The 26,812-nt window shown below is 33.0% G+C and overlaps 1 protein-coding gene across 1 annotated transcript in view; it reads left to right on the forward strand.

Moving 5' to 3' along the window:
- Positions 1 to 2,626: 2,626 nt before the first annotated feature.
- flnbl (filamin B, like) overlaps positions 2,627 to 26,812 on the forward strand; it is a 92,030-nt gene continuing 67,844 nt past the window's right edge. The window contains exon 1 of the mRNA XM_067387723.1: positions 2,627 to 3,030. Within this exon, the coding sequence (XP_067243824.1) occupies positions 2,739 to 3,030 (292 nt within the window). The 5' untranslated portion in view covers positions 2,627 to 2,738. The remainder of the gene's footprint in view (positions 3,031 to 26,812) is intronic.

The raw sequence follows: 26,812 nt of genomic DNA on the forward strand, positions 1-26,812 counted from the left end.
CTCAGAAAATCTTGTAGCTTCATTCACTCTCACGTATCCTCACCATCGCTGAGGTTAAGACAAATGATCACATGCAGGCCCAACTTCTGCATCATATTTACTCAATAACATTTAAAAATCTCTGTGTTTTGTCTTTATTTAGATGTGTAAAGTGTTTGGCTTTGTCTCGGACTCTATTTCTCAAACAGAACAGCTCAGCTGCTGTCATATCACAGATGTGTGGCTTTCTTTTTATGATGCAATGTCGATCCACCCTGGTGACTAATGCTGATGGATACTGTACTGCATGGGAAACATCCAGGATGGCAGAGCTGCAGGATATAATAGCCGCTGTTGACACTGGAGTGAACATTAAGACTCCTGTCAGCAAAGGTGGGAAGCCGTGCAGGATATGAGGGCACGTGTAATGAAGTCTCCGTAGAAAACGTCTGGATACTCTGTTATTATTCCAAAGCTTTGCTGACACCTTCCCAGAGACAAAACAAAGCAGTTAGTGTGACGCTCAGGAGTTTGCCAAATGTGTGGGAAGCATTGTGTCTGGCAAATCATAAAAGTGTCCATTAAAGAGATGCATCTGAAATCTGTTAGACGGCCCCGATCTGCTTTATCAAGAGCTTTTTGCAGAGAACATTTTTGCAATCAGATCGCAATACAAAACACATGAGAACACAAAAGAAGTACTTTGCATATAGAATGTTAGATATAAATTTGTTTTGCTATGTCTTATCGTTTCTCTTAATCTTTTATTATGTATTTTTTCTCATAGTATTTATTTAGAGATTCAATAAATAAAGCATGAAAGTTGCTGGACAGATTTGAGAACTTGCTTTTAAAGCACTGTGACATATGCTTTATATACTAAATTTGTATATTAAAAAAAATTTTTGTTATTTGTCACTTGTAGTGTCATTTCAATATAATATCTACACTGTAAAAATTAATTGTTGGTTTAGTTCACCCAAAAATTAAATTCTGTCATTAATTATGTCGTTCCACACCTGACCTTCGTTCATCTTCAGAACACAAATTAAGATATTTTTGATAAAATCTGATGGCTCAGTGAGGCCTGCATTGATATTTAACACTTTCAATGAACCTAAAGACATATTTAAAACAGTTCATGTGACTACAGTGGTTCAACCTAAATGTTATGAAGTGACGAGAATACTTTTTGTGCGGCAAAAAAACAAAATAACGACTTTATTCAACAATATCTAGTGATGGGCGATTTCAAAACACTGCTTCATGAAGCTTTACGAATCTTGTGTTTTGAATCAGTGGTTCGGAGCGTGTATCAAACTGCCAAAGTCACATGATTTCAGTAAACGAGGCTTCGAGTGTTTCGAAACGTTTCGAAATGGTTCGACGCGCTCTGAACCACTGATTCGAAACACAAGATTCGTAAAGCTTCATGAAGCAGTGTTTTGAAATCACCCATCACTATATTATTGAATAAAGTCGTGTTTTGTTTTTTTTTTTGGTGCACAAAAAGTATTCTTGTCACTTCATAACATTTAGGTTGAACCACTGTAGTCACATGAACTGTTTGTAAAAACGTCTTTAGGTTCATTGAAAGTGTTAATTATCTTGCTGTCAAAGGAGGCCTCACTGAGCCATTGGATTTTATCAAAAATATCTTAATTTGTGTTCTGAAGGGTTCATTGAAATTAGAAATTTGAGTTAATACAATGAAGGTGATTGATTTAATCAACAGAAACTCAAAATATTATGTTATCTGAACCACATTAATTATCTAAGCTGATTTGACAAAAGAAAAATGAAAATATTTTTTTACAGGGACTAATATATAGTTTTTATTTTTATGTTCACTATTTATTTTAATTTTAATTGTAATATTTTTATATTCTTTTGTCATTTTTATTAGTATTTTATTATGCTTAATTGATTTTTTTTTTTTTCAGTTTTACCTTTTATTTATTTCCAGTTAGTAATATAGTGCTTCAACTTAAAATTTTTTTAGTTGTAACATTTCTATTTCATTTTCGGTCAGTTTGTTTTCCATCTAATATTTATATTTTATTTCATATTGTAATGAAAAGGGTTTTAACAATTTTAGCTATTGAAATTTTAGCTATTGCACTGTAAAAAAAATATTTTCATAATTTTTTATTTAGTCAAATCAGCTTAGATAATTAATGTGGTTCACATAACATAATATTTTTGAGTTTCTGTTGATTAAATCAATCGCCTTCATTTTTAATTTAGCTGAACTTAAAATTTTAAGGCAACCAGGTAACTTAATTTTTAAAGTCTTTTTTACAGTGGTCTAATTTTGTCTATTTGTTTCCTTATTGTTATTATTTGTCTAGACAACATTAAGAAATATGTTTATGCTTCAACCTCTTATTTGTTTTTGTTCTTTTAAGATACATTAATAAAAAACAAGGTGCAAACACAAGAAATAGGCCTAATCCTATTTGTCCTCTCTTGTTTATTATTGTTATTAATCATATATTTTCTTTTCACTTTATTGATCTAACTGGGCAGAGAAGGGCTGTAACATGCTGTAGAAATGCAGGTTGGGTTTGATGCGGCGCAGGTGGCGTCATCCGCTTGCCGTATATAAAGAGCGCGCAGGCGCGTCCACGAGAGGGAAAGGGTTCGGAATATAGGAGCGCACGATCGCAAAGCAGCGACACACATCTCGCACGCGCCGCACAAACACACCAGACATATCCAGAGTTATTAAACACACAACATACGAGTATTAAGCCATCATGCCGGCCACAGAGAAGGACCTGGCGGACGACGCGCCGTGGAAGAAGATCCAGCAGAACACGTTTACGCGCTGGTGTAACGAGCACCTGAAGACCGTCAACAAACGCGTCGCGGACCTGCAGCTGGACCTGAGCGATGGACTGCGACTCATCGCGCTGCTCGAGGTGCTCAGCCAGAAGAAGATGTACAGAAAATACCACGCCAGACCCACTTTCAGACAGATGAAGCTGGAGAACGTGTCTGTGGCGCTCGAGTTTCTGGACCGGGAGAATATAAAGCTCGTGTCCATCGGTGAGTGCAATCTGCTCTCTAGTGCGGAGGAAAGTTCATTGAAAGTGGCTGAAATGCAGGTTCAGCCTTTATAAAGGTGATGTGACGGTACTGTGGTACAGGGATGTCCTCAAATGTGGCGTACTAATTCATGTTAATGTATTTAGCTACAGTATGCTACTTTTACATTTACATTTTTGCTTAAAATAAAGCACATTGAGGGATGGTAATACCATGGTATGTTGATATACTGTACTACAATTCATGAAATTCTATTATGTACAATGATTTGGTTCATGTAAAAGCATAGTATGACCATTGATGATCTGTCTCAATCTCACAGAGTTGCAATCATATGGTGATGAAGAATGATCATATTCATGAACTAATAATTAATGCATTAATTTTACTATGGTTTATAAATACAAACTGCATGATCATGGTACCAAATCAATGGAAGTACCCCTAAAATAATACGGCAATACTGTAGTTTTTGGTACTTTGTTGGTGAAATATAGTGACACCTCCAAGATATGCAGTATGTGGAAAAAGAATGCATGTTTAAAACTTTTTAAAACTAATATATATATATATATATATATATATATATATATATATATATATATATATATATATATATATATATATATATATATAATATTTATTTATATTTTATTTTTATAGTTGTATAAATATTTATATATTTACTTTTATATTTTTATATTTTATTTTTATAGTTGTATAAATATTTATATATTTACTTTTATATTTTTATATTTATATATTTTTATACTTGTGTATATAAATGTTTATATATTTTTATTTTCATATATATATATATATATATATATATATATATATATATATAAAATAAATATGAATATTATATATGAAAATAAAGTATATATAAACATTTATACAAGTATAAAAAATATTTAAATATAAATAAATATATAAATATTTATACAGGTATAAAATATAAATATATATAAAAATAAATATGAATATTATATATATATATATATATATATATTATACTTGTATACATTTTTATATATTTATTTTTATTTATTTTTATATTTATATAAATGCATGTATATTTATATATGTACTTTTATTTATTTTATATTTATTTTGTATTTTTTTTATAGATATTTAAATTCATTCATTCATTAGGTATACTTTAGTTTAATCTCCTCCCATCCTTCTCTTTCTCAACCTCTTTACAATGTGTTTGCAAAGTTGCAACATAACCGAAAAGTATTTTGCGCATGTCATAGAGCTGGTGAGATTGATTCTGCGGAGATAAGAGATAACCTCTGCCCATTGTCTATTGATTTGATTATCCGTCTTATCTCTGCTGTATTCCCTTATTTGGACCGGCCTGAGCCAGTTGCACCATTAACTGCATTCTTGTGTTCATTAAGATTTAGAAATCCAGAGAATTTCAGGATTCCAGAGGCTTAAATATTAAGATTTTTGTTTAAAACCGTGTGTTTGGTGCCAAACAGCTTTCACTGGCCTGTGACATTCTTGAAGCCGATCCAGATTCATCAACCTGTGGCTTGTACAGGGTTTCTCATGTTGTGAGATTATGTAGATTATAGTTTTATACAGTGTGTATCATCACCTGTACGGTCGGGACACTGGAAGTTTCCTTTGTATTTGGCAATCAGTTGCTCATAGCAAAATGCATGCAAACATTGTCATGACAACGCCCAACCTGATTTCCTTGCATTTCTTGCCTGGTTGCATATGTATGATGAAATGTGATGTGTGATAAACTTCTTATTGTGTGTCATTCAGTGTTCGTCTCAGAAGCCGAGGATGAGCTCTAGGTGTTTCATCATCTTTTTCACGCGGTTTTCCCGAGCTTGATGTCTGTTAGAGAGCGTGACGTCATAACCCGTCACCCGTGTGCTAGCTCAGACTTTTCCGTTCATCATGGACAGTGGGAGTGAGTTGAATTTAGATTTAAAGGTGTATAAGATACTGGTGCATTTTTACTTTTTGTGCCTGTTTGTGATGCTGCGCCTTTTTAGAAACGCTCCCTTTGCATGGTGCTTATACACTGGCTGCAAGTTTGGTTTTGTGACAATTTATTTTTTTTAATTGTTTTTATATACACTGCCTGGACAAAAAACAAACAAAAAAAATCACTGTTTGGATTTAAATCGTCCAATGCAGTCTATGACTGGATCATTATTGCAGTGATGATGATGTTTCTAGCATGTTATATGTCCGGCAGCAGTTCCTCCATAATCACTGCAATAATGAACCACTTCTTTCCTGGTAAAAACGGCGTCAACATGACATGTCATTTATTTAAGTCACAAGTTAGACTTCATTCCATAAAATAAGTATAATGAAAGCATTTAGTATGTCTCCAGCATGTTTTATAATTACCTAAAAAATCAAACCTTGTTCACACGCACATTATTTCATCCGTCAAAAACATATCAGAGTTTGATTCAAATTTTGTGTAAATTTCCAATAAAAGATGATTTTTGTTTTTTTTTGTTCAATTTAATTAAAAGAAAAATATGTATATATGCAGGGGGTAATATAATATTTTATATATATATATATATATATATATATATATATATATATATATATATATATATATATATATATATATATATATATATATATATTAAAATATTATTTAATTGCGCATATTTGTAATGTTTACAATAATATATATTATAAAATAATACAACAAATTTTTTTTAAAATGTTATTTAATTGTGTATATCATTTATAATATATTATGAATTGAAATAATAATAAAATATTTTATTTTTTTTAATTGTGTGTATATTTAATGTTGATGATGATATATATTATAAAATAGAACCATAAAATATTAAGATATTATTTAATTGTATTTATTGTTTATAATAATATAATAAAATAAAATAACTAAAATATTTAAAAATTTAATTGTGTATTAATGTTTTATAATAATATATTAAAAATATAACAATAAAAAAATTTAAATGTTTTTAATTGCATGTATATTGTTTATAATAACATATAAAATAACAAAAATATTTTAAAATATTATTTAATTGCATGTATATTTAATGTTTGAAATATATTATAAAATATTGTCTTTATTGTTTATAATAATAATAAAATAAGTAAAATATTAAATTTATTTTTATATTTTAATGTTTTATAATAATATATTAAAAATATAACAATACAATTTTTTTTAATTGCGTGTATATTGTTTATAATAACATATAAAATAACTAAAATATTACTTAATTGTGTATATTTAATGTTGTGTTTAAATGGCGCTCGTGTTGATATATCATCTGTGTGTTTTAACAGTTCATGTAGATTTAACAAAGTTCATATAGAGTCATTTTTGAAGTTTAGTTTCAGTAAAAAATGTGAAAATGTTTGAGTTCTGAAACTTTTGTTTTTTTTATAGTGTGTTTGTCTTACTGATTTAGGCTCATTTGATTCCTCACGAGTCATTTAAACACACTGAATTCTTCCTAATGCTGTTTTTACACCTTTTTAAAATAGTTCATTACTCATGTCCACAGGACGTGTGTGTAGAACCTCTAGTTTTGGATTTGCACAGACGCTTCCTGACTGACGGTATCTTCCTGTCCAGAAACAGTGCATGGGCGTTTTGAAAGATGCATAAATAGATGCGCTTGGAAAGGTTGAGCGTTATCGTGAGGGGCAGTGCACAGACTTTCCACTCTTTCAAAGGGCAGAGGTGTTCAGAGATGGGTGAGAACCCGCAGATAAATAAACACAAAAGGTCACACCGTCTGGTGTTTTGACCGTAAATCTCACAAGACTACATTTGTGTGTGTTTTTGTTTCTCTCTCCGATGTGAAAGACAAGAAGGGCTAATTGGAGAGGTCAGATGAAGAGCTGGACTTGTTTTGCACGGATTGCACAGTTCGTAGTCCTAGTATTGGCACATCATTTCGGTCCTCCTATGTGTCTTTTCTTTGCTCCCCCAGGCCCGCACAAGTGTGGTTTGACATGATCGCTCCATACCGTATCAATTCATTCCAGAATACGTCTTTGATCATCATGTGGTCTTCAGCCGCCCCTAAAATTAGACCCAGTGGCTTGATTGATGTTGTGAGGGCGGTTCTTTCTGAGGCAGTCAATTAACTGTGATTCTGCTCTGACATTTGTCCTGATTTTTCCACAGTTGGAGGGAAGTGACAGCCGTAAGATGTGAATGAAGTCATGCTGGCGGTGATGAAAGTGTCTTTAGGGTCGTTCGCTGTTAGTTTTCCATTAGAGAGAGATGAGGACATGCTTGAACCCTTAGTGACCATCATGTGACCTCATTAGTTGGTTTGTGCTGAATGATTAAGCGTCGTCTTCCTGTCTGTGCTTGGGGAGGTGATGTACGTTCGCTTAGCAGACATTTGGTGATATTTTAGCATGCAATTTATACCGTTTGAGCTCCTACAAGAGTTCAGCTCACTTCTGGAATCGAAACTGACGTCCAAACTTAGCAACTCCGCGACGGCTTGTTAGAGAGGCTTGATGACCCTGGAAGATGTTCCCTGCTCTCAGCCTAAACACACAGGATTGTCCGGGTTTAATTTCCTTTAATCACAATAGCAACCTCAAGCCACCGCGGCCTCCGTCTGAGATCAACACCGACAGATTCAGACTTTAATCTGCACAGAAGAGCTCTGCATAAACACAAGCTGCTTTTCAGTTTGGTCACGTTTTGGGTCTCACTGTGGAGGTTTGCTGTGTGTGTATATATGCTTTGGACATGAGTAATACCATAAATTGTGGCTGCAAAATTTTGGACCAAAAATTGATTTAAAAAAAAATAATGCAATATTCTTGTTATTGTTGTTGTTATTGTTATTATTATTGTTACATAGTCATATTGGTGTATATAAATCAGTTTTTGGCCAAATATATTATGATAATGATGTAACTATATTATTATTATTATTATTATTATTATTATTATTATTATTATTATTATTATTATTATTATATAAATAATAAAAATAAATAAAAATAATAAAAATAAAAATAAATAATAAAATAAATAAAAATAATAAAAATAAATAAAAATAATAAAAATAAATAAAAATAATAAAAATAAATATAATTATCATTATCATTCTTATATTTCAATGTAAAATAAAAAACTGACCGTTTAAGTAATAATAATAATAATAATAATAATAATAATAATAAATAATAATAATTATTATAATTATAATTATAATAAATAATAATTATCATCATCATCATCATCTTATATTTCAATGTAAAATAAAAAACTGACCATTTTAAGAAATAATAATAATAATAGTAATAATAATAATAGTAGTAATAATAATAATTGGCGATTTATATATCAACATGACTATGTAACAATAAATAATAAATATTATTTTTATTTATTACTTTTGTATAAATTATAATCAATAATAATAATAATAATAATAATAATAATAATAATAATAATAATAAATAAATCATCATCATCATCATCATCATCATCATCATCATCATCATCATATATTTCAATGTAAAATAAAAAACTGACCATTTAAGAAATAATAATAATAATAGTAATAATAGTAGTAATAATAGTATTAATAATAATAATTGGCGATTTATATATCAACATGACTATGTAACAATAAATAATAAATATTATTTTTATTTATTACTTTTGTATAAATTATAATAATAATAACAATAATAACAATAATAACAATAATAACAATAAAAATAATATAAAAAAAAAAATAAAAAATAAAAATAAAAAATATATAAAATTATAATTATCATCATCTTATATTTCAATGTAAAATAAAAAACTGACCATTTAAGTAATAGTAGTAATAATAATAATAATAATAATAGTAATAGTAATAGTAATAGTAATAGTAATAATAGTAATAGTAATAATAGTAGTAGTAATAATAATAATAGTAGTAATAATAATAATAATAATAATAATTGTATATATGTATATATCAACATGACTATGTAACAATAAATAATAAATATTATTTTTATTTATTACTTTTAATAAATTATATTACAATTTTAATATAATTTATCATTATAATAGTAATAGTAATAGTAATAGTAATAATAGTAATAATATTAATAATAATAATAATAATAATAAATAATAATAATAATATTATTATTATTATTATTATTATTATTATTATTATTATTATTATTATTATTATTATTAATACTAATAATAGTAATACTAATAACAATAATATTAATATTAATAATAGTAGTAATAATAATAGTAATAATAATAATAATTGACGATTTATATATCAACATGACTGTAACAATAAATAATAAATATTATTTTTTATTTATTACTTTTGTTTATTATTATTATTATTATTATTATTATTATTATTATTATTATTATTATTATTATTATTATTATTATTATTATTTATTGTTACATAGTCATGTTGATATATAAATGGCAATTTTATGGCCAAATATTATAATTATAATTATAGTTAATGTTGTTGTTGTTATTATTATTATTATTATTATTATTATTATTATTATTATTATCACCTCCTTATATTTTAATGTAAAAAAATTAACATTTTAAGAAATAAATAAAATGAGAAATTAACTTATTTATTAAATGCTTGTTTGAATTATAGTGAAATATAGGAATATTATAAATAAATATAAAAAAAATAAATAAAAAAATAAACAAATAAACAAATTAAATAAATTGTACAGTACAACTGTAAAATTAAAATATTAAAATTAATCTTATTTAACATTTTGGAAATAAATTGTGCTTTTGTTTTGGTGGAAAACCACAGGGACAGCGGCAGAAGAAGGTTAAAATGTAGTTTTGTTCCATTTTAATGTTAGCTTGCTTGTGTGTTTGTTGCCGGTAAGACTAGGTCGGGGATTTTTGGAGTGCATTTGTGAAGGACTTAGTCACACATGAGCTGACATCCAAAGCCGAAGTGGTCCGAGTCGCTCAAGATTTAAAACTTCCCCTCTGAGAAATTCAGAGCAAATTAAGACGTCTGAAAGTGTTCCCAGGGCAAAGCCTGATGGAAAAGCGCATTATTAAAAACCGGTTTCAACTGTGGTCGTTCTGAGTGCCAACTTCCCCACCAGAGAGTTGAAAGAAATTTGTTCGGGCTGTTTTTGAGTAGCATTTAATTATGGTTTAATTTCGTATTATGCTTCATACTTTTTTTTTCAGGATCATGTTTAATCCATTGTAGATCTATAAAAATGAATCGGAACGAAACAAACAGTTTAAGTCAGTCCTTGCGGGCTGGATTGTCTCCTCTCATTATGTTTTGCTCAAGTCCGTTTGTCTCTAAATGATCTTTGGTTTGTCGAACAGCCAGTGGAAAGCATCAGATGTTTCTCTACGAGTCTGAGGTGGTTACCAGGTTCTCATTTTATTTCCATCGCCGCCTCTTGTCCCTCCCGATGCCCAGAACAGAGTGTGTCTGTGATTCCCGCCGGTCAGCGGTCGGCTGTCAGATGCCGTATCTTCACGCTATGCAAACAGTAGCGGGAACGGTGCGGGTGAGCCAAAGGTTTGCTCGTCTTAAGTTGCAGCTCCCTCCGAGTTTTTCCTCATTCGTTTAAACCGTTCCCTCTTGGCTGATCTCAGCAGCCTATAGGAAACCTGCAGCAGCTCAAATGAGGGATTTTGGGAGCTTGTGGGATGAATTACTGCGGAAGGGTTTCGGTTACCGTGAATCACAGCCGTATCAACATGCATTTGTTTCTTTCACTCTGTAAGTGAAAGTTTTCAGGAGTTGTTCTGACAGGCAGCTGTATGAGCGGATCAAACGTTCAGGGTGTGGACGAGCTCTTCAGACAAAAGACTCGGAGTTTCTAGCTTGGATTTGGGTTTGTAGAAGCAGCAATGCCTGTAAATATCAGTATTTGTTGGGGATCACTACCATTTAGGCACAATTTTCCAAGGCCAACCCCCTCAGTGTGCAATCTGAATGCAGCGCACCTAAATCTAATGCTCCTTTTACAAGATATAATACAAGTCTGGTGTCTCCAGAATGTGTCTGTGAAGTTTCAGATCAGATCATTTATTATAGCTTGTCAAATTTGTCCCTATTTGGGTGTGAGCAAAAACATGCCGTTTTTGTGTACATCTCTTTAAATGCAAATGAGCTGCTGCTCCCGCCCCCTTTCCAGAAAAGGGCAGAGCTTTAACAGCTCAACAACAACAAAGCTGGAGAATCTCACGCAGCCAAAATGACGACAGTGTTCAGCCTTACATTGTTCAAACCGGAGTCGACACTGATGGAGAGACTCAGTTACAACTTTTAGACGTTTCTGAATGGTTAGTGGATAAATTTATGTAGTTGCTGTGGAGTTGATTCAACTCATCCACTAGCATGTGCCGTCATCTTCATCTTTTGTGTTGAATTGACCCTCATTTGTGAAGCAGTCCGGTGTAAAATGATGCAAAACTCTACTACAACAACTCTTCCTCTTCTTTAAAGCAGCCCAACATGGCCCCGCCCCCTTAGTTGTGTGTTCTTGGGGGCGGGGTTTATTTAAATTTTGGGGTTTGTGATGTCACAAACCCTGGAAGAAGCACATTGTAGTCCCTACCAGCTGTTTGTTGGAGCGATTTCTGTATAAGAAAATATCTCCCTTTGCATTGAACTTTAAGTGTTGTAACTTTGCAGATTCAGCAACATTACACACTAACTAAAGTTAAAAAAGTGAAATCATAATCAACCACCCCTTTAAGATGTGTTTTAGTTGATCAGATCACAAGTGTATGACGCTAAATACAGGTGTAAATGGAAAACATTTTGAGCTTGTCCACTTTCGACAGCTTCCAGAGGTAGTTGAAAACACATTCACCTGGATTGTTTTCATAGTGTAAATGTGCATTATGGGAAGTGCACTAGCCAGATGGGATTTAAACTTTGTTGGCTGGAGACCGAAGACAAAAAATGGTGTCCTTTCACGTTCATGCATAAATTGCATGAACTTATTTTGTCCTTTGCATGAGCTTATTTAAATTGAAAGATCTGAAAAAAAAACATGCATTTACCCACCTGAATCAGGACAGAAGTGGTTGAAAGTGGACAAAAGAGACGGACTAAAACTCCAGGTGTGAACGGGGATTTGTGTCTCCTTTGTCTACTTGTGATCCGATCAATCAAAGCACATCTTAATCCCAGGTGGAAACAGGACCCTAGTGTGAGAACAGAACAGAGTGGGTTTACTGTTGTGACATGGAAAAAAGCACAGAAACAGGGTAGATGAATTCAAGGCCGAATAAGGACTTGGCCAAAAAACATCATCTGTGGTTTGGGAATATTTTGGATACAGGGGAGAAGATGCATTGATGATAAAACCACATCATTTTGAGCCAAAAAGTGTGCATCCTTAACTAGTATAGCAAATTTATTTATTTTTTATTTTCATTTTTATTTTTTCCACAATTTGATTTTTGCCCAAATAGTTCAGCCCTACATTGTGTTCTGACTCGTCCCTTAACTTATTTTTTTAAAATTGATTTTATTATTGTCACACTATAATTTTGGCTAATCTGTGCAGCAGGTAAATGCAGCTAAGAAAAGCCTCCATGTGAGTGACCTCACTAGTTTTCCCAAAGTTATCCGACCCGCTCTCAGATGCAGCACTGATTTGTACACACAAAAGCCAGACTCTCAGAACTTGTTGTACTGGATCAGTGTAGAGCTGCCGCTGGCCTTAGATTCCCCTTTAACACACAAACACACAGAGGAAGACACTGTTTTGACATTCATGTTAAACTGACTGTATATAAGAGATTCCCATCAGCCGATTGTTCTGATGTTAAAATGACTGTTAAAATCAATCAGATATGTTTCATTCTTTATTATTCACACACTCACGAAAAAATAACTTATTTTTCTCCTCTGCGTTTCTCATCTACTCTAGCTTTCCGATCTAGTTGTCCAACAAACCAAAGCTTTCTGATAAATTGCTTTTGTAAGTTACTTTGGATAAAAGCTTCTGCTAAATGCATAATTATAAATTCTGCAGCTAATTAAGATTATGAGGATTTTTTCCCCATAAGGATTTAAAGTCATAAGCCATAAAACAAATCCAAGTAGCTATGAGGTGAATCACAACATTACATTTTAAAAATATATTGGTCTAATAATATTTTTTAGTTATTATTTAGAATTTTGAGGGGATTTTGTGATGCTATGCAATATTTATACAATTTTTATTAGCAATTTTTTCCCTATTAAAATTAAACATATCCGACTCATGTCCATGATTTTTTTGTGTGTTCACATAGCCAATGGAACCAAAGTCACCAAGTGTCATCCCATTCCGATGATGCAAAAAAAAGGATTAAATTCTTTTATATCTGTAATTTTTGACCGCGAAGGTACCAGGTGTTACTTTATCTTTCAACCCTTTACCATATCCAAATCATGTCCATGATATTTTTGTGTGTTCACTAAGCTAATGCAACAAAAGACACCAAGTTTCATCCCATTCCAGTGAAGCAAAAAATAAATAAATAATAAATTACATTAATTTCCTATGTTGGTCATTTTTGATCACGAAGGTACCAAGTATTACTTGTTTCGATCCCTTACCATATCCAAATCATGTCCATGATTTTTTTTTTTTTTGTTCATTCCCCTAGCTAATGCAATAAATGTCACCAAGTTTAATCCCATTCCAAAGAAGCAAAATTAAATCCTTATGGGGAGTTTTGATTTATGTTTTGATTTTTGATTTTTTTTTTTTTAAAGTCATAAGACATAAACCAAATCCAACTAGCTATGAGGTGAATCACAACATCACAAACTTTTATTTGAAGCAAAAAAGTATTTTGAAAATCAGGCAAACTTCACTGGATTGTACTTCTTTTCCTCACTAAAGCTGTGAAGCATTGCAGTTGACAAAATACAATTAAAACAACGGAGAAAAAAAAAATAACCTACTCATTTAAAGGATTATTTAAGTTCAGAATTAAAATTTCCTGATAATTTACTCACCCCCATGTCATCCAAGATGTTCATGTCTTTCCTCCTTCAGTCGAAAAGCAATTAACTTTCCAGGTTTTTTCTCCATATAGTGGACTTCAACGGGTTGAAGGTCCAAATGACAGTTTCAGTGCAGCTTCAAAGAGCTCTACATGATCCCAGATGAGGAATGATCCCAGATGAGGAATAAGAGTCTTATCTAGAGAAACCATCACTCATTTTCTAAAAAAAAATTAAAATTATATACATTTTAACCTCAAATGCTCATCTTGCACTGCTCTGAGATGCGCCACGCATTACGTAATCATGTTGGAAAGGTCACGCGTGACATCGACAGAATTGCAAAGTAAACTCCATCAGACTTATTCCTCATCTGGGATCATGTAGAGCTCTTTGAAGCTGCACTGAAACTGACATTTGGACCTTCAACCTGTTGATCCCCAGTGAAGTCCACTATATGGAGAAAAATCCTGGAATGTTTTCCTCAAATTTTTTATTTTCGACTGAAGAATGAAAGACATGAACATCTTTGACATGGGGGTGAGTAAATTATGAACTGAAATAATCCCTTTAAATATGTTGATTTAGATCTAAACAAAATATTTAAAATTGATTGCAAAATATATGTAGTTTTTCACCAAGAATTCAGCTGTTAAACATGATGATTTTGAAAACAAGTTGAGAAAATGCGAATGGGTGACTTCAACAAAATTAACAACCTCTGAAATCATCTACAAGTTTTCATTAAAAATCAATTTCCTTATGGAGAAAATGAACAGAGTTTTTACTTCCGGAACCTGACTGTTGCGCTCTATAGCGGCTTTGACAGGAAGTCCAGGAAGAGCCACGCTGGTTGGGCGGAACTGCCGGAAGGAAACCTACATGAACATGAACCTGACAACCTGGTGAATCCACACATGGATTCGTGTAGTACATTCCTTAGAAACTTGGGGGAATTCGCTATTGTTTTGGAGTCTAAAAGAAGCAACAAGATGTGGGGCTTCACTAATGCGACACTAACCAATGGCCTGTCTTTTCTCCCCAAGAGTTCAATTTCTCACACTAACGCCAGAAGCTGCTGTTGCAGAAATCTCACATTCTTGCTCTAGAATCGATTGCATCACAGTTTCAGTAATGCGTCCCAGATACTGCCCTCAGTCCAAATAGTGAAACCAGAACATGGAAAATGAACATGTTTCAAAACCTTTTGAGAGGAGAGACCTTGAGCAAATATTTCAGGGTTGCTATAGAACTCTCTTCTTCAATAATATTCTCAGTCACGCTGCGTTTAAAAGTGCAGGAGAGCCAGAGAAGATGAGGTTGCCTAAAACAACCGCCGTCTGCACAGGTTTCTCATGCGGTCTAATTTTTAGCCGTTGTCATCATTTACATCTTCCATTACGTTAAGTCTGACCACACGAGCCTGCGTGTTTTTCACCGAGCCTGAACCTGACAGAGACCGAAAGAGCAATGTTTTTAGGTCAACGCAGGAAATGCTTCTCCCATCTGCATGGTAGCAAAGGTCAGATTCCATTGTTTGTAATGAAGCTGTGACCTTCGGGGGCCAATGTAACCGGCAAAAGAAACAAACAATGTAATTGACGTCAACGCACGAGTCACGACTAAGCATTTTCTCTTTCTTAAAGTGACCTGTGTTCTTTCACAGGCAGAAGTTTGTCTGGTTTCCTACATGAATGCTGCAGTTTTCTGGATTACATTAACACTTCTGTCAACGTGTTGTTCTTTCTTTCACCGTCCTGCTGTTCTTTAGACCCATGCAGTGGGTCAGTATGTGATTAAAGTTAATAATTTACTCTCCCAATATGCCATCTGTGTTGAGACTGTGCGATGAGCTCATCGAGACTTACCGCTTGCACAACCACGCTCCTCTGAAGTGCATTTTAACCTCTTCATAGACATTTTTCAAATGATTTGACTCTGATGTCATAATTCAAAACATCTTTTCCATGTTCTCATTGTTGTACGTTGCAGGCAATGAATACACTACTGATCAACCGCCTGGGCCTCTTCGGCCTGAACTGACAAGTATTTTACGTTTTGTTTTTTGTTTAATTTTGCTTTTTTAGAATGGGATTTAACTTGGTGACATTTATTGCATTAGCTAGGGGAACACACAAAAACATCATGGACATGATTCAGAAATGTTAAAGGGTTGAAACAAGTAATACTTGGTACCTTCGCGGTCAAAAATTACCAACATAGGAAATTCATGAATTTTTTTTTTTTTTTTTGCTTCACTGGAATGGGATGAAACTTGGTGTCTTTTGTTGCATTAGCTTAGTGAACACACAAAAAAATCATGGACATGATTCGGATATGGTAAAGGGTCGAAAGATAAAGTAACACTTGGTACCTTCGCGGTCAAAAATTACAGATATAAAAGAATTTAATCCTTTTTTTTTGCATCATCGGAATGGGATGACACTTGGTGACTTTGGTTCCATTGGCTATGTGAACACACAAAAAAATCATGGACATGATTCGGATATGGTAAAGGGTCGAAAGATAAAGTAACACTTGGTACCTTCGCGCTCAAAAATGACCGATATAGGATTTTTTTATTTTATTTTTTTTGCATCATCGGAATGGGATGACAATTGGTGACTTTGGTTCCATTGGCTATGTGAACACACAAAAAAATCATGGACATGAGTCGGATATGTTAATCTGAAATATTGCATTTATTGTAAAATATTTTTTTTTAATTACATGAATTTTAATGGGGAAAAAATTGCTAATAAAAATTGTATAAATATTGCATAGTATCACAAAATCCCCTCAAAATTCTAAATAATAACCCAAAAATATTATTAGACAAAAATATATTACATTGATTTTCCTGGGGGGGAGGGGAAAAAACAAACATTTCAAGGTTTCGGTCACTTTCGACCACAAAGCTTCCAGGTGTGATCCAAAAATGAAGGGGCTTAGAGTATAAAGGTGTTTTGTTTTTTTGTTCTTATTAATTTATTAATCGGTAATTGTGAAATATTATTACAAATTAAAATAACTGTTTTAAAATGTTCTTCTCCAGTCTTCAGTGTCACATGATCCTTCAGAAATCGTTCTAATACGCTGATTTGCTGCTCAAGAAACATGTGCCCCCAAATCGAGGGTATACATCATTTTGAAGTGATTTAAGCAATGACCGCTTCAGGAGTTGTTTAGTGACTGCTAGTTTAAAAGGTCAAAAAGGTTGCTTGCAATGCACTTGAGCTGAAAGCAACTTTAAATGGCATTGAAAGTGCATCCTAAGAAAAATATCAAGCAGAATTCCTTCAAATCTTGAAGTCTTGACCTTTGGTCAGGAGCCAGTGTTTCTGTGCTTGTGTACTCGGTCGTATTGCCTGGTGGAAGGTACCAGAGCTAGTGTTTGATTTACAGTTCAGACATCTCTGGCAGATCAGGGAGTGCTGGGGATTTTTATGAGTGCAAATAAAACGGGAAAACAAAGAATCCTATAGAAATGCAATCTGCTTGTTTGGAAGCGACCCAAAAGGCCAGTCGTTTTTCTGTTGCTATGTGTGTTTTCACTGCTGTTTGTCACCGAGCAGTAAGTCAAAAGATTTGCGAACGGTTACACAGATTTCCTGCCTACTGTGTTATTTACTTTGGCTCTGCTGAGCCTGGATGACTTCAGATGTGTAAAAGCTTCAAAGCTTTTTTTTGTGCATTGAGACAAGTTTAGACATTTGGACTTGACAAAAGATTTGAACTTTCTCATTACCTTAAATGCTCATTTACTTGTTTTGTTAATTTAACATGCTATTTCATTGCAAGAAAAAAGTAATTTGCTGTTCTACATTGATACCCGTAGCAGACTGGCTCGTCCAGGTTTTGAATAACTCATTTCCACACCTGAAAAAGGCCTTTTACGACCATGAGAAATGTCATTCGGGTGTTCGAGACACTCTTTCTCAGTGTCACGGAGAGTTCTGCTGGTTTCTACCTCCTCTTTTCTTTTATTCTTTACCTCCAGCTCCTACAAAAGACTTTCTGAGATTACACTCGCTTTCATACAAGAGCTCTTGTGTGTCCGGCTCCAAGTTGGTAACCTGAGACGGCCACCGGTAGGTTCTGCTTTTGCAGGCTCTCTTGTGCTACTGTTTACAAAAGCCAGCCAAGGATCTGCTCAGATACTGAGTGCTCAGTAGTAGGTTTTCTGTGCGTTTTATTGGGTTCTTTTTCATGCAATTGTAAAGATGTAATTGAAGACTCTGACAGGAGAGTATGAAGCCAACCTGAAGATTTTCAGGTGAGGTATCAATTTCTATTCACTTTGTTAAACAAAAGAAAAGGTTTGCTTCACTTTCACTGAGTCGTGAGATGCAATTTGCACTGGCAAAGCAAGCAAAAGTGAGGCATTTCCAGTTAGAGTTGATGTTTTGAGGCGACATCAATGCCGATTGTTGATTTCATGTTTAACTTAATGCAACTGCAAATAGGATTCCAGACAGTGGAGGTCACATGATCCTCCTCTTAATGCAGTGATTGGCTAGAAAAACCTTCTAGCGATGAACAACCTTTTTAGTGTATCTAATATGTCTGTACCTTTACCTAGAAAAACCGTTTGATGAACCCAGACTAGATCCCACCCAGATCTTCTTGAGTCTAGACAGGATTGAACACGACCGTATATTGGAACTCAAAACAATAACTTTAAAAGCTGTGGCAAGATAATATTCCCTTTTCTTCTTCAGTTTCAATGATTTTAATAAGGAGCTTCTCGAACCGCCTTTGGTCTTTATTGAATCCCTCTAATTATACTCCACCCTCATCAAAACAGTACTTATTGTGTGCAATAGTAGTTTGTCTTTTTGTTGCTTTGTAAACTTAGATGCTAGTTGGTATATAGTTCGGTTTTAGGAACTCACTCGGTCAATAAATGAGCTGAAAATGACTCTGTGGTGTCGTTTGTCAAGTTTTGGCCTGATTTTTGGACCCCACATACTCTAAAAAAAAAAAGTTCATTATTTCTTATCACAACTTTTTTTTTTTTTTTTTTCTGTCAAATCAACTTGGATAATTAATGTGGTTCAGATAACATATTTTGCGTTTCTGTTGATTTTAAACCAATCGCCTTCATTGTATTAACTCAAATTTTTAATTTCAATGAACTCAAAATTAAGGCAAACGAGTAACTAACTTAAAGTTAAACCAACAATTTATCTAATTAATATGCCAATGCCACAGCTACACAATCTCTGTAAACTCTAACACGTTTTAATGCTTGTAAAACACCACTTTTGCTTTTAAAATAAACTTGCGCTCCAAAAATTAGGCCAAAATTAGTCAAATGATATCATAGGGTCACTTTTAAGGTCATTTATTTAGGTCTTAAACAGAATCCTAGGAATAGGTGATGAATCAATATAATAATAATAAATCAATACTGATAAATCTTCAAGTTCGGTTTAACGAAGAAATTGACAGAAATGTATTACTATTGTAGAAATTGTACTATAAAAGGCTTTTTTTTTGTTTTGTTTTTGTTTACATTTAAGTTAAAGTTTAATGAATTTGGTTATTAGACATAATTTTTGATGGTAAATTTATGTAAACAACATTCATCCGTGAGGTCTAACAAACGTGGAATGCATTTCCTTCACCATTAAAGGTGCCATTGAATGTTTTTTTTTTTTTTTTGCAAGATGTAATATAAGTCTAAGGTGTCCCCTGAATGTGTCTATGAAGTTTCAGCTCAAAATACCCCATTTTTTTTTTAACTAATTTTTTTAACTTCCTATTTTGGGGCATAATTAGAAATGCACCGATTCAGGTTGCGGTCCCTTTAAATCGCACGCTCTCCGCCCCCGGAAAGCAAAGTTTACAAAGCTAATATAACCCTCAAATGGATCGTTACAAAGTGTTCGTCATGCATGCTGCATGCATGCGTCTGATTGAGTATTGTATACTGTTATATTGTTGAATGAACTTGAGGCTGTGCTCCGTGGCTAATGGCTAATGCTACACTGTTGAGATTTATAAAGAAAGAAGTTGTGTTTATTTTCATTTTTAAACACTTGCAGTCTGTATAATTCATAGTGACGACTCTTGTCTCTGTGAATACAGTAATAAACGATGGTAACTTTAACCACATTTAACAGTACATTAGCAACATGCTAATGAAACATTTAGAAAGACAATTCACAAATATCACTAAAAATATCATGATATCATTGATCATGTCAGTTATTATCGCTCCATCTGCCTTTTTTCGCTATTGTTCTCGCTTGCTTACCTAGTCTGATGATTCAGCTGTGCACAGATCCAGATGTTAATACTGGCTTGTCTAATGCCATGAACATGGGCTGGCATATGCAAATATTGGGGGCGTACATTTTAATGTATACTAATGCATACTATGCCAAGATAAATTCAATTTTTAATTCTAGGGTACCTTTAATGGTTTGACCTTATGAATATTGTACTAAATATTGATAGTGAATGATATGTAAAAAGGTTATTATATTAGCCATATCACCCAGTACTAGAATAAACCAATTAAACGCAATCAGTGCCGCCCATAATGCTAACCAGCTGTGGTCACTGTATTTACCTAAACAAATTAACTAGGTTATTTCACAGCAGATTCAAGTGGGAAAACATGACCCACGAGAGAATTATGAGGTGTTAAACCGTATTGTGCAACATGATTGTGTTCCAGGGTCGTTTTCCCAATCGAAAACATTATTTTAAAGCAATGTCTAATGTCCGCTGTTGTTTTTGCATCCGCACCACATCCTGGACGAAATCCTCCGATAACTCCACCAACAAGCCTCCTCTTTCCAGCCCCCATTCTGAGTGAGCGAGATTAAAACAATGCATCGTATAAACCATATGGTCGCCTCCCAGCAGTTAAGTGAGAACATCATCTGCATTTCCTGTAGAAGGGTGAGGTCATCGCTCTGGAATAACCGTGTGCCGCTCCATACGGCGCCTCAGAAACACATGCGAAGGAAACTCAAGTGTTTCATGAATATGTAGAAGCGTGAGGTGAAACTCGGGGAGAATGGTGAATGTGTGTAGTGTAAGCTGGAGGAGCCGGGCTGGCAGCGGCGCGTTGTTTCAGGCTCCGCGTACATGTGCGAAGCCAAGGGTTCTCAGAAACCCAGTGTTTGTGCTGAAATAAATATGAATGAAAAATAAGGTGCTGTCAGCATGTCTGTGTTTGTTGGGCAGAACTGTTTTACAGCCTGAACCAAAAGCAGAATACAGTTGCTTTTGTCAACTTCTAATTTGAAACTTTATTTTTTATTTTTTTTTAATTCAGCATCACTTTTCTTACTCTGTTTTTTTCTGAGGAAAATCTCATCCAAATCAGTCTGTCATGGATTAGGTATTTATTTATTTATTTATTTATTTATTTATTTTTTGTAAATGTATGCACATTCATGTTATAGTGTTTTTATTTAGTGTTTGAATCTATTTGATTTTATTTAAATCATATTTTCAATGTGTTTATTCAAATCTGATAGAATCGGCATACTATAAAAATGTTAATTTTGGAAACAAGTAAATTGAATCAGATAAAATTGTATGCATTTTTATATATGCATATAAGACATGTAAAAATGTATATATTATATATTATATTATAATATTATATTATAATATTATAATATTATAATATTATATTATAATATTATATTATAATATTATTATATTATAATATTATTATATTATATTATATTATATTATATTATATTATATTATATTATATTATATTATATTATATTATATTATATTATATTATATTATATTATATTATATTATATTATATTATATTATATTATATTATATTATATTATATTATATTATATTATATTATATTATTATATTTAAAAATGCATAAATCTTAAATAAGGGGCTAAATATTTGAGTGCATATACAGTAAAACATCTACTAGTATGTTGACCACTTATGATTGGCTAAACTTTGCATACTAACATAATTTACGTTGTCATTAATCAGGGCGGGTCTGGTTGCTGAATACTGAATAGATGTTGCAAATGAGGGTGGGGATATGTTAATGAGCTTATGGTTGTGCTGTGATCTTAAATTTCTGATCTAACTGTTTTGTAGTTTAGTTTTAGTATGTGTACTGTACTGTGGTACATTTTAAATGCTTTTACTTCAAATGCCATGAAGAAAAATCCTCTTTTCCGTTTTTATATATATAATATGACCTTTTAAATAGTTTTAAATTGGGGTGTTTTTTTTCTCTCTCTGTTTTCTATTTGTAGGTTCATAATCGCATCTTGAAACTCACACACTACAAATATGCAGTAATTTGAGATAAGCGCATTAACGTAATGACTTTAAATTGCAGGTTATTGCACGCTCTTATTGAGTGCTGGTGCTCCACACTACAGCTGAGCTGTTTCCTGCCTCTGTCCGGATCTCAGAGCTACACAGTCCAGAGCCAGATAAAAGTGTGTAATCAGAGAAACTGCCCGCTAGAGACGGTAGTGTTGCCCACTTTCAAAGAAGGGAGGAAGTGTGTGTGTGAGAACTAGGCTGCGGCTGTTTGGTGTAAAGGCCACCGTGAAATCTAATTCAAAATGTAATAACTTTATCCATTATTATAACAACACATAACGGATAACACATAACATATAACACATATTTTAATTTTTTATTTTTAATTTATTTATTTATTTTTATTAATTTATAATTTTTTTATTTTTTATATATATATATATATATATATATATATATATATATATATATATATATATATATAAATATATATATAGATATATATATATATATAAATATAAATATAAATATAAATATAAATATATATATATTTTTTTTTTTATGTTAAAACAAACAAAAAAATATTGTATTTTTTATTTTTTGGGCATTTTTCAACAACAAAAAAATCCATTTTAATTTTTTTTTCTTTCAATTTCTTTAGTAATATTTCTTTATTACTTAATGCACTTTGGCATGAAATATAACCCTGACATATTTTCATGAGACATTTCTGCTGGTGTAACCGAGGTCTCTTGGGCAGGGAAATTTATTTAACAACCCACTTTTCATGGTCCAATCATTTCCCACCCAACATTATTCTTTCTGCATATACTATTGCTTTTGAAATTACATCAAAAAAGTGCATTGCAAATAATGTTCATGTTGTTTTTAAGTATTCAGGATCAAATCACTGAATGATTTGCATGCTTTCGTGAACTTTACTAACTGAACTAAGCTACAGCAGATCTATTTTTCATTGAAGCTCAGGTGTTTAAACTTCTTTTTCTTCATCTAATGTGGTATTTTTATGAGACTCGAGTGATGGCATACAGCTCAAGTCTCTTGAGAGTTTAACAAGCACTTTGGTCGCATTAGTTTCCTTTTATATATGTGAGTTTATTTTACACGTTTGGCTGAGCAGAAAGCGTTAATGATTCTATGCACCGTTATGAAACCTCATGACACAATAGTTGGTGCGGGCTTCGGTCGTTTGGACGCGGCTCACTGGAGTGTTTTGGGTGACCTGATCGGACTGTTAATGGAGGGTCTCGGGTGAGTGTCTTTGTTTCCCGGCGTCTCTGATTGGCTGCTCCTGGAGGGGGCGGTCATGATCTCATGGGAATGGAATGTAGGTAGTGCCTCCCGTGTTCCCGTCACGGCTGTCTGCATATGATGTCATTTTTGAGAGATGTGGCGACAGAGACTCTGGGCTGTAATGCAGGCGGCTGCCAAATCCAGATCCTGCGGGTTTACGGCCTTTAATTATTGACTGCCACACACAACTTGTCTTGTTAATACAAGCATTGATTGCTGTTTTCCCAATTGGGAACATGTCTGTTTATAAAGCAATAAACATGCATTAAAAATAGGCTTATTTGCTGCTACCACTGTTCGGTGTTGTTCATGCCTAGAAGTTTTGCATGTGCAAACATTGTACATGTACTTCTGAAAATGCAAATGTGTAGTTTTGTGGCTCAGTTATGATCTGAATCACTGACATTGCCACCCCAAACCGTGAGCATGTGGCTGCAGTGAATGCAAACTTAATATTGCAAACTTAATATTGCAATCTGTGGAAATGCAGCGAGACTTTGCTCTGCCCAGAATAGCAATACTTTCATTGTCATGTAAGATCCTGTTTCATGCTGATCTTGTATGTCAGCACTTTTAGATTACAGACCTGACTGGTTTAAAACCTGGTATTTGAAGAGATTGAGAATGATTTTTAGCAAGGTTTTCTACGTTTCTAGCCTGTTCCATCAATGTACTTCTGTGCAAAATATGTTATAAAGTGCAAGATGAAACGCACATGATGTCATGCAGTTATAATGTCTGGGCTTGTCCATTTCAGACAATGAATTGTGCTGATTCTCAATGACTTAATCTGCTCAACTCATCCAACCACATTTATTTAAAAGATAATAATAATATAATAATAATAATAGTAGTAATAGTAATAGTAATAGTAATTATAATTAAAGTAATAATAATTATAATTATAATTATAAAAAACATTGAAGTGTATGTCTAGGACCATAAAGATCCTTTGCATTGACTTTGACTTTTTTTTTTTTTTTTTTTTTTTTTTTTGCACACATTATGTGCAAAAAAATTGTCTAATTAATTGACAATTATACACACTTATTAAACGTTTAATGAGTAATTATAGTAATGTACTTAATTATTAAAATACAAAAATAATGATATTTGTCTCTATTTTAGTTGTCTCATTTATTTTATTTGTCTTTTATTTATTAGTCTGTATATTTCTTTTGTCTATTTATTTATTTGTCCATTTATTTTTTGTCTTGTCTATTTAATTCTCGTTTTATTTTTGTCAGTTTTTTTTCTTTATCGGTTTGTCTATTTATTTGCCCTTTTTTTGTATATTTATTTGTTGTCTCGTTTTATTTATCTATTTATTCGTCTGTTTATTTATCTATTTTTATATTTGTCTATTCATTTATTTTATTGTTTTATTTATTTATTTGGCTATTTTTGTCTATTTATTTATTTATTTATTTATTTTTTTTAGCAATTTTTACTACTTTTTCTAGTTCCATCAGTGTATTCTGTGCAAAATGATATGCTCTAAAGCACAAGATGAAACACGTTTGACGTCATACAGATATTATGCCTTGGGTTGATTTTCACAGGCAGTTTCGGCCAATGAATCATGATGATTATTACTGTTTCCTGATGCATTAATCACTTTAACTCGTCCAACATCGTCACCCAAGTTGGCCTATCACTGCATCTTTAGAGAAGGATTTGTAAAGCTTTCCAGAACGACATAATCACCGTTTTCATGTATAGCATGTTGGACTCTGCGGTCATCCTGACATCATCACCCATGAGGTAATGAGCCAAACCACAGGAAGTGAGCAATCTTAATTTTAATATGGATTGATAATGCTTTTGCTTCGAACCCAAATTAAGGGCCAAAGTCAAGTCAGACTCGTGCGGAGGAATCACAGGTGTCTCTGAAAAATGAAGTGTCAGCTATAAGCCGCAGACACCGTCCCGCACATAATGAGGCTTTTATTTTTTTCAACCCGTTGGAATCCGGCATCCAACAAAGGAGGCTGTCTGCTTTATTTATGGATCTACTTTAAAAGGGCCATGAAACAAACGGCTCTCTGTTTCCAAGTGTTCCCGTTGAGGCTCCGTGATTTAATACATTCAACAACATTTAATCATCCTAAAACGGCTCATCACAGTGTTTTCACAGTTTCCCAAACTCCCAGATTCCCAGTGTGACCACGGATGTGTTTATCTGGGAGGGTCGCTCTATAAGTCTTGGCTTCTGTGGATGATTGTCTCGCGCTCAGATCCCGCGTGACGCTGGACTTACTCAAATTGGTTGCAGTTTTTATTTTGTGATAAAATTGTTATTTGATAAATGTATTTTTGAGATTGCATGTTTTAAAGGATTAGTTCAGTTCAGAATTCAAATTTCCTGATAATTTACTCACCCTCATGTCATCCAAGATGTTCATGTCTTTCTTCAGTCGAAAAGAAATGAAGGTTTTTGAGGAAAACCTTCCAGGGTTTTTCTCCTTATAGTGAGACTAATATGCTAATATGCAGCTCACCCTTTATTTTGATGCTCCTTACAGACTATAAGTAACTTTGCAACTGCGTGTCGGCTAACTCTCATTAGAATATAAGTAGACCGTTAGGTTAGGGGTTCAGGTTAGTAGAATAAGTTAAAACGGGTGATTCCCTGGAGGTTGGAGGTTTAGCTGATCCATGTCAACCTTTCTTGTTTGCGTCAAATGAACTAGAGAAACTTCTTCTCTATTTACGGATATCAAGAGACAGAGACACACATGCACACATGGATTCCCTCATGAATCTCCAGTTTTGGAATCCAGCCCTAAAGAGAAATCAGTGCTGTTAGACAACGGATCAGTTTCATTAATTAACTGGTGTTGTAGCAGACACAGAGGTCTGTCAGTCATGTTTGTCACTCCTTTTGTTTGAAACTGGGCTAAGAGTTGCTTCCTGTTTACAGCGTCCAGGTGCATGAAGTTCACTCATTGTGCTTGATTGAAGGTTTAAACACACAAATTAATTTGTGTTGTAACACTACTGTTCAAAAGTTTGGGATTGTTTTTTTTTTTAATATATATATATATATATATGTCTCTTCTGTACGGAAGAGGATTAGGGCCAAGCAATAATAATAATAACAAAAAAACATCTCAAGATTAAAGTTGTTAAATTTCGAGAAGTCTAAATAAAATGTTGAGAATAAAGTCATTAAATTA

Source organism: Chanodichthys erythropterus, chromosome 6, assembly GCF_024489055.1.
Source record: "Chanodichthys erythropterus isolate Z2021 chromosome 6, ASM2448905v1, whole genome shotgun sequence".
In the NCBI taxonomy this organism is placed as follows: Eukaryota; Metazoa; Chordata; class Actinopteri; order Cypriniformes; family Xenocyprididae; genus Chanodichthys; species Chanodichthys erythropterus.